This window comes from Oncorhynchus mykiss, unplaced genomic scaffold (assembly GCF_013265735.2).
Source record: "Oncorhynchus mykiss isolate Arlee unplaced genomic scaffold, USDA_OmykA_1.1 un_scaffold_196, whole genome shotgun sequence".
Taxonomy (NCBI): domain Eukaryota; kingdom Metazoa; phylum Chordata; class Actinopteri; order Salmoniformes; family Salmonidae; genus Oncorhynchus; species Oncorhynchus mykiss.
Window position 1 is genome coordinate 33,021 of NW_023493679.1, and position 9,223 is coordinate 42,243.

The following is a 9,223-nucleotide window of genomic DNA, read 5'->3' on the forward strand; positions in this document are numbered from 1 at the left end:
TTGTTTGTTGACAACAATGTTGCAGACAATCAACATTGTACGGTTTTAACATGGAGCACGACATTACATCCATACAAATACATTAGCTATATTATAGCAAGTAGGATATTTCATTTATTTATGTTTGAAAATGTGGAAACATTTGTATACCCATAATGCAACAGGATTGCGGTGAGGTTTGTCAATGTCTTGACAAAAGTGTTCCGTTCGAACTTCGCCCACTGTTAAACTAACCCAAGATTTATCCTTGCTGTTGTTTCTCATGGCAGCAAAGGAAGCACAGTGAACAAATGAGGTGGGCAGAGTCAAGCACGATCTAGCGAGATTCTATTGGCCTGTTTTACCATGTATTTGCATATTTTTCCATTAGGAAACGCCTACTCTATGATTTTCGCTTGTAATAACTCAATTCGCCCTTGCACTTCTAAACAATGCAATATTTGTTAAATCATTTTGAAAACATTTAGTACACTCTGTTCTTAACATATTCTATTTTTTGGGAACAGAAAACTGCATTGAGATCGAATTTTTCATAGATGAGAAAATATCGAAATAAGTTTCGTCTCGCGCCATCTTCTCCCACTTCCTGCCATTGGACTTCGTCTAATCACCATATTTGGTGGTGAGAAGTTCTAAATGGTGGCTTCAGAATTCCCCTTCTGGCTGTGATAAAAGCGATCACATGTTCGTCGGAACTAGGAAACGTGGAAATGTCCAAGTGAACTTGGCACCCGACAATTTGATGACGTTGTTCTGATGACAAAACATTCACTGCCTCGTGAATGTTCCCGTCAGTATTTTGGGGCGTTAGGGTAACCTAGTAACCTAGAGCGTTGGACTAGTAACCGGAAGGTTGCAAGTTCAAACCCCCCGAACTGACAAGGCACAAATCTGTCGTTCTGCCCCTGAACAGGCAGTTAACCCACTGTTCCTAGGCCGTAATTGAAAATAAGAATTTGTTCTTAACTGACTTGCCTAATTAAATAAAGGTAAAATAAAAAAAAGGTCCCTCAGTCTAGTAGTGAATGACTAACCCTTCCTCTGTCCCCCATACATACAACATCTGTAAGGTCCCTCAGTCTAGTAGTGAATGACTAATCCTTCCTCTGTCCCCCATACATACAACATCTGTAAGGTCCCTCAGTCTAGTAGTGAATGACTAATCCTTCCTCTGTCCCCCATACAACATCTGTAAGGTCCCTCAGTCTAGTAGTGAATGTAATTGTTACGCTATTTAGAAGGAGCTCTTATCTTTTATGTTATCTGTTTAAGTGAATTAATATGAATTTGCCTTAAATGTTTATGCAGATGTACAGTATTTACATTTTTTCACTGCACTAATCAATCAACGCGTTCTTATCTTTGTACGTTTCCATATAATATCACACTTCAATTAAATAAATAAATAAACGTTTCGTCTTGTAAATATTTTCCTCAACTGCGTTTACCCACTCCAGTCAACAGGTGGCGATGTGAGTCTCAGGTGATGCTGTCAGAGTGTGACGTATAATCTAGTGGACAGGACGACGCCTCTTCAACAATAACAAGTATAGTCAGCCAGCTTCGTAGCCGAAAAAGGCAAAAACATTAAATCTCTTTAGTCTGTTGTGGTATATATTATTTCGTGTGTTTTAAATATACTTCTGTCGTATCTATTTACGTTGTTTGTTGGGTAGCTGGCTTGCTAAGTTAGCAGTAGCACTAGGCTGTTTGCTAATGCTAACTATCTAGCTAGTTAACATCCCCGACCATGAACTCACTAAACTACTACCCCGGTGTTAAAGAAGAGGAGGTCTGCTGGACGGAGAAAGAGGGTCTCGTGAAAGAGGAGAAGGAAGAGGAGGCTGTAACAGTAAAAAAAGAAGTAGAGGGTGAGGCTGTTACAGTGAAAGAGGTTACAGTGAAAGAGGAAGTTATAGTGACAGAACAGCAAGAAGTTACAGTGAAAGAGGAAGTTATAGTGGAAGAGTTTACAGTGAAAGAAGAAGCTTTCAGCGTGAAAGAGGAGGATGCTGTTTATGGAGTGGAGGAGGAGGAGGGGGAGATTACTGTGACGTTGAAAGAGGAGGAGGAGGAGGAAGAGGATACGGGAGATCTGATTAATACTAGTAAGTAACGTTACTGTCTTAGAAACAGGGGCACAAACTCTTCAATCATTGAAGATTGTTAGGTCACATGGTTGAAGAGCTATAGAAAGTTTCAAATATTTATCTTAAAACATGAAAGTGATTTATGGGAAAACCTACCCTGAAGGTGGTTTGAGGTGTTTCAGTCATATTGCGAAGGAGCTATTAAAGTTTTTTTTTTAAGTATATTTAAATATATATATATATATATATATATATATCTCATTTAAATACACACATATATATATATATATATATATATATATATATATATATATATATATATATATATATTCTACAAATGTTGCTAAAATGCTATAAGAAAACCAAAGGGAGAAAACCATATGAACAGTAGAAATAAGGCTGGTAGGTCACGTGGTTGAAGAGCTATAGACATTTTTTTTTAAAAATATTTATATAAATTGTGTAAGTTATTTATGGGAAAACCAAAGAGTGTGTAATACGTGTCCCTACCCTGTGAACAATCCAATGTTGGTTTGGGGTGTCTAGGTCACATGGTCAAGTAGAGACCCAGAGCACGGAAATGGTATATCATACCATTTGAGGAACAATGGCAAATTAATTCTGCTTTGAAAGTCGATAAACATCTGAGCCTTAAGCCTTAAGAGAAAATGCCCCCTTGTCTGTTTTGGTACACCTACTGGAGAGATCGTATTTGTCTACACCCATTCAGCATCGTTCACACCCTCTTAAGCCTTAGCCCCACCCATCTCTTTAAGGAGTCACATGTGAGGCCATGTGCTAAACAGAGGGAGTAGTGTAGTAAACAGCCAAAGATTCCAAGACTAAAGGCTGGTTTATACTAGGTCTATCTGTAGACAGTTGTCGCAGTGACATCATGAATATTCTATTGTCGTCTGACATCATGAACATTCTATTGTCGTCTGACATCATGAACATTCTATTGTCGTCTGACATCATGAACATTCTATTGTCGTCTGACATCATGAACATTCTATTGTCGTCTGACATCAAACTTGTCGTTGTCGTTATAAAAAAGTATAAACACAAAAATGTCTGCATGACATCATCAGCCTGCTGGTCCAAAATAGCATAACTGGTGTATTTTAACACCAATAAACCCATCTGTTTAAAAATGTATTTAGTATATTTCAATCTGTCAAACCAGGCGACTAAATCAAACTTTCTAAACAATGTTTTGGTTTGTTTCTAGTTTGTTACCTGTCTATCTAACAATAAGTGACCTGTCTATCTAACAATAAGTGACCTGTCTATCTAACAATAAGTGACCTGTCTATCTAACAATAAGTGACCTGTCTATCTAACAATAAGTGACCTGTCTATCTAACAATAAGTGACCTGTCTATCTAACAATAAGTGACCTGTCTATCTAACAATAAGTGACCTGTCTATCTAACAATAAGTGACCTGTCTATCTAACAATAAGTGACCTGTCTATCTAACAATAAGTGACCTGTCTATCTAACAATAAGTGACCTGTCTATCTAACAATACGTGACCTGTCTATCTAACAATAAGTGACCTGTCTATCTAACAATAAGTGACCTGTCTATCTAACAATAAGTGACCTGTCTATCTAACAATAAGTGACCTGTCTATCTAACAATAAGTGACCTGTCTATCTAACAATAAGTGACCTGTCTGTCTAACAATAAGTGACCTGTCTATCTAACAATAAGTGACCTGTCTATCTAACAATAAGTGACCTGTCTATCTAACAATAAGTTGGCTGGCTGTCTAACAATAAGTTACCTGTCTATCTAACAATAAGTGACCTGTCTATCTAACAATAAGTGACCTGTCTATCTAACAATAAGTGACCTGTCTATCTAACAATAAGTGACCTGTCTATCTAACAATAAGTGACCTGTCTATCTAACAATAAGTGACCTGTCTATCTAACAATAAGTGACCTGTCTATCTAACAATAAGTTACCTGTCTATCTAACAATAAGTTGGCTGGCTGTCTAACAATAAGGCTAATTAAGGCTAATTAATTGAGTATATACAGTGGGGAGAACAAGTATTGGATACACTGCCGATTTTGCAGGTTTTCCTACTTACAAAGCATGTAAAGGTCTGTAATTTTTTTATCATAGGTACACTTCAACTGTGAGAGACGGAATCTAAAACAAAAATCCAGAAAATCAAATTGTATGATTCTTAAGTAATTAATTTGCATTTTATTGCATGATATTAGTATTTGATCACCTACCAACCAGTAAGAATTCCAGCTCTCACAGACCTGTTAGTTTTTCTTCAAGAAGCCCTCCTGTTCTCCACGTATTACCTGTATTAACTGCACCTGTTTGAACTCGTTACCTGTATAAAAGACACCTGTCCACACACTCAATCAAACAGACTCCAACCTCTCCACAATGGCTAAGACCAGAGACCTGTGTAAGGACATCAGGGATAAAATTGTAGACCTGCACAAGGCTGGGATGGGCTACAGGACAATAGGCAAGCAACTTGTTGAGAAGGCAACAACTGTTGGCGCAATTATTAGAAAATGGAAGAAGTTCAAGATGACGGTCAATCACCCTCGGTCTGGGGCTCCATATGCAAGATCTCACTTCGTGGGGTATCAATGATCATGAGGAAGGTGAGGGATCAGCCCAGAACTACACGGCAGGACCTGGTCAATGACCTGAAGAGAGCTGGGACCACAGTCTCAAAGAAAACCATTAGTAACACACTACGCCGTCATGGATTAAAACCCTGCTCATGCCAGCGCATGTCCAGGCCCTACTGAAGTTTGCCAATGACCATCTGGATGATCCAAAGGAGGAATGGGAGAAGGTCATGTGGTCTGATGAGACAAAAATAGAGCTTTTTGGTCTAAACTCCACTCGCCGTGTTTGGAGGAAGAAGAAGGATGAGTACAACCCCAAGAACACCATACCAACCGTGAAGCATGGAGGTGGAAACATCATTCTTTGGGGATGGATGGATGGGGCCATGTATCGCGAGATCTTGGCCAACAACCTCCTTCCCCCAGTAAGAGCATTGAAGATGGGTCGTGGTTGGGTCTTCCAGCATGACAACGACCCGAAACACACAGCCAGGGCAACTAAGGAGTGGCTCCGTAAGAAGCATCTCAAGGTCCTGGAGTGGCCTAGCCAGTCTCCAGACCTGAACCCAATAGAAAATCTTTGGAGGGAGCTGAAAGTCCGTATTGCCCAGCGACAGCCCCGAAACCTGAAGGATCTGGAGAAGGTCTGTATGGAGGAGTGGGCCAAAATCCCTGCTGCAGTGTGTGCAAACCTGGTCAAGAACTACAGGAAACGTATGATCTCTGTAATTGCAAACAAAGGTTTCTGTACCAAATATTAAGTTCTGCTTTTCTGATGTATCAAATACTTATGTCATGCAATAAAATGCAAATTAATTACTTAAAAATCATACAATGTGATTTTCTGGATTTTTGTTTTAGATTCCGTCTCTCACAGTTGAAGTGTACCTATGATAAAAATGACAGACCTCTACATGCTTTGTAAGTAGGAAAACCTGCAAAATCGGCAGTGTATCAAATACTTGTTCTCCCCACTGTATATACCAAATCTGGAGTCAATCTGACTTATGGTTCATGAGAAGATTTTAAGTATTTTTAGCATTAGCATTAATTAGCATTAGCATTAATTAGCATTAGCAAATGTGGTAACGTGCATCTATAGCTACAGTGCGGCCATATTAAAATGCAGCAACCAAAACCTTTAAAGACTGATGTCATGAGTCCAAAGACCAAATTTGGAGTGAATCTGACTTAGTTTATGAGAAGTAGATTTGTTTAATGATTTATTTTAAATCATTAGCATTAAATAAAAGTAAATTGTTAATAATTTCCGTCCGTTTTGTAAGAATTCAATGCCAAACTTAACGTGGTTCATCATGGTAATGGATTGGATGACCCTAAAATATTTCAAGTTGATAGGCCCTTGTAGAGTGGATATAAATGATAGGCCCTGTAGAGTGGATATAAATGATAGGCCCTGTAGAGTGGATATAAATGATAGTAGAGTGGATATAAATGATAGGCCCTGTAGAGTGGATATAAATGATAGGCCCTGTAGAGTGGATATAAATGATAGGCCCTTGTAGAGTGGATATAAATGATAGGCCCTTGTAGAGTGGATATAAATGATAGGCCCTTGTAGAGTGGATATAAATGATAGGCCCTGTAGAGTGGATATAAATGATAGGCCCTGTAGAGTGGATATAAATGATAGGCCCTGTAGAGTGGATATAAATGATAGGCCCTGTAGAGTGGATATAAATGATAGGCCCTTGTAGAGTGGATATAAATGATAGGCCCTGTAGAGTGGATATAAATGATAGGCCCTTGTAGAGTGGATATAAATGATAGGCCCTGTAGAGTGGATATAAATGATAGGCCCTGTAGAGTGGATATAAATGATAGGCCCTTGTAGAGTGGATATAAATGATAGGCCCTTGTAGAGTGGATATAAATGATAGGCCCTTGTAGAGTGGATATAAATGATAGGCCCTGTAGAGTGGATATAAATGATAGGCCCTTGTAGAGTGGATATAAATGATAGGCCCTTGTAGAGTGGATATAAATGATAGGCCCTTGTAGAGTGGATATAAATGATAGGCCCTTGTAGAGTGGATATAAATGATAGGCCCTGTAGAGTGGATATAAATGATAGGCCCTTGTAGAGTGGATATAAATGATAGGCCCTGTAGAGTGGATATAAATGATAGGCCTTGTAGAGTGGATATAAATGATAGGCCCTGAAGAGTGGATATAAATGATAGGCCCTGTAGAGTGGATATAAATGATAGGCCTTGTAGAGTGGATATAAATGATAGGCCTTGTAGAGTGGATATAAATGATAGGCCCTGTAGAGTGGATATAAATGATAGGCCCTGTAGAGTGGATATAAATGGGAACGATCAATAAGTAGTAGAAGAAATAGAATAACAACTGGGTTTTCGGGAGCTTCGCTGTGAACCCCTAATTAGTCATTCAGGGCATATCATCTTAACTGTTGATGCTTTCACTCTGGATAACAGTGTCTTCTAAACGACTAAGATGTCAAAGTAGAAGAAATAGAATAACAACTGGGTTTTCGGGAGCTTCGCTGTGAACCCCTAATTAGTCATTCAGGGCATATCATCTTAACTGTTGATGCTTTCACTCTGGATAACAGCGTCTTCTAAACGACTCAAGATGTCAAAGTAAAATGTACGTGGAGGTTTCATTTCAGGTTTAACTAAATAATCTGCTGAACTAAATACTCTGTTTGTCTTTGGCAGGAGAGAGATCAGACTCTCACTCTGACGGCAGCAAGAGTCCCTCAGAGGAACCAGACACAGAGACGCCCAAACCAGCGAGACGACGCCACTCCTTCAACTGTGGAAAGAGTTTTACTAAGTTACAGAACCTAAAAAAGCATGAGAGGACACACACAGGAGAAGAGCCTTTCCAATGTTCCCAATGTGGAAAGAATTTTATTCAGTTAGCGAGCCTGAAAAGACATGAGAAAATACACACAGGAGAGAAGCCTTACCACTGTTCCCAATGTGGAAAAAGTTTTAGGTTGTTAGGTAGCCTTAAGGAGCATGAGAGAATACACACAGGAGAGAAGCCTTTCCAATGCTCTCACTGTGAAAAGCGTTTTACCCAGTTAGGGAGCCTAAAAGATCACGAGAGAATACACACAGGGGAAAAACCTTTCCAATGCTCCCAGTGTGGAAAGCGTTTTACCCAGTTAGGGAACCTAAAAGATCATGAGAAAATACACACAGGACAGAAGCCTTTCCACTGCTCCCAGTGTGGAAAGAGTTTTACCTACTTAGCGCATCTGAAAAACCATGAGAAAGCACACACAGGAGAGAAGCCTCACCTCTGCTCTCAGTGTGGAAAGAGTTTTACTCAGTTAGGGGACCTGAATAGGCATGAGAGAACACACACAGGAGAAAAGCCTTTCCAATGTTCCCAGTGTGGAAAGAATTTCACACGGTTAGGGAACCTAAAAGAGCATGAGAGGACACACACACGGGAAAAGCCCTACCCATGCTCCCTGTGTGGAAAGAGTTTTACCCAAGTAGGGTATCTGAAAAAACATGAGACAACACACACAGGAGAGAAGCCTCACCTCTGCTCCCAGTGTGGAAAAAGTTTTACCCAGTTAGGGGACCTGAATAGGCATGCGAGGACACACACAGGAGAAAAACCTTTCCAATGTTCCCAGTGTGGAAAGAATTTCACCCGGTTAGAGAATCTAAAAGAGCATGAGAGGACACACACACAAGAAAAGCCTTTCCAATGTTCCCAGTGTGGAAAGAGTTTTACCCGATCAGGGAACCTAAAAGAGCATGAGAGGACACACACCCGGGAAAAGCCCTACCAATGCTCCCTGTGTGGAAAGAGTTTTACCCACTTTGGGTATCTGAAAAAACATGGGAGGACACACACACAGGAGAGAAGCCTCACCTCTGCTTCCTGACTGGAAAGAGTTTAACTAAGTTAGGGGTCCTGAATAGGCATGACAGGACACACAGGAGAGGATAAGACTTTTCACTGCTCCCAGTTGGGAAAGACATTTAACCGGTTAAGGCATCTGAATAATCATGAAAGAGGACATACCACTGCTCTCATTGTGCAAAGACATTTTCCCGATCAGGGGAAAACACACCAGATAACTTTTCTTGCCCAGAGAGAGATTTTTTTAAATTTGCAAGTAGACAAATAATGCTGGCGACTATATAAATATTTACACAAAAAAATAAATGAAACATGGCGTTGATCAATACCAAACTGAACTGACTCAAGAGAAAACAGGAGAGAATTGAGGAGCTGTGTTCTGTCTGATGTTTTTGACTAAGAACTTGTGGTTTTGTTTATGTCACATGAAATCAAATTGTTTATATAGATGATTCTCCGTAAACCAATTTTAAAACAGTTTCTGTAGATAATGGAGTTACAAAACCATGAAGCATCTGTAAAAACCAACTCATTCTGAGGACTAAGTTTAGTAGTTACAAAACCAACTGTCATTCTGAGGACTAAGTTTAGTAGTTACAAAACCAACTGTCATTCTGAGGACTAAGTTTAGTAGTTACAAAAC

General features: G+C 39.6%; 1 protein-coding gene across 1 annotated transcript; it reads left to right on the plus strand.

Moving 5' to 3' along the window:
* The first annotated feature begins 1,147 nt into the window (after positions 1 to 1,147).
* On the plus strand, positions 1,148 to 9,223 carry LOC118947751 (gastrula zinc finger protein XlCGF26.1-like). The gene is made up of 2 exons (XM_036972883.1): positions 1,148 to 2,108; positions 7,410 to 9,223. The coding sequence occupies exons 1-2, from the start codon at positions 1,751 to 1,753 to the stop codon at positions 8,600 to 8,602; spliced, it is 1,551 nt and encodes a 516-aa protein (XP_036828778.1). The 5' UTR covers positions 1,148 to 1,750; the 3' UTR covers positions 8,603 to 9,223.

What these genes read in the sequence shown, in the direction of transcription:
- LOC118947751 (XM_036972883.1), top strand. Translation starts at nt 1,751, where the DNA reads ATGAACTCACTAAACTACTACCCCGGTGTTAAAGAAGAGGAGGTCTGC. An exon ending in GGGAGATCTGATTAATACTA is followed by an intron (nt 2,109 to 7,409) that starts GTAAGTAACGTT and finishes TGTCTTTGGCAG; the next exon opens with GAGAGAGATCAGACTCTCAC.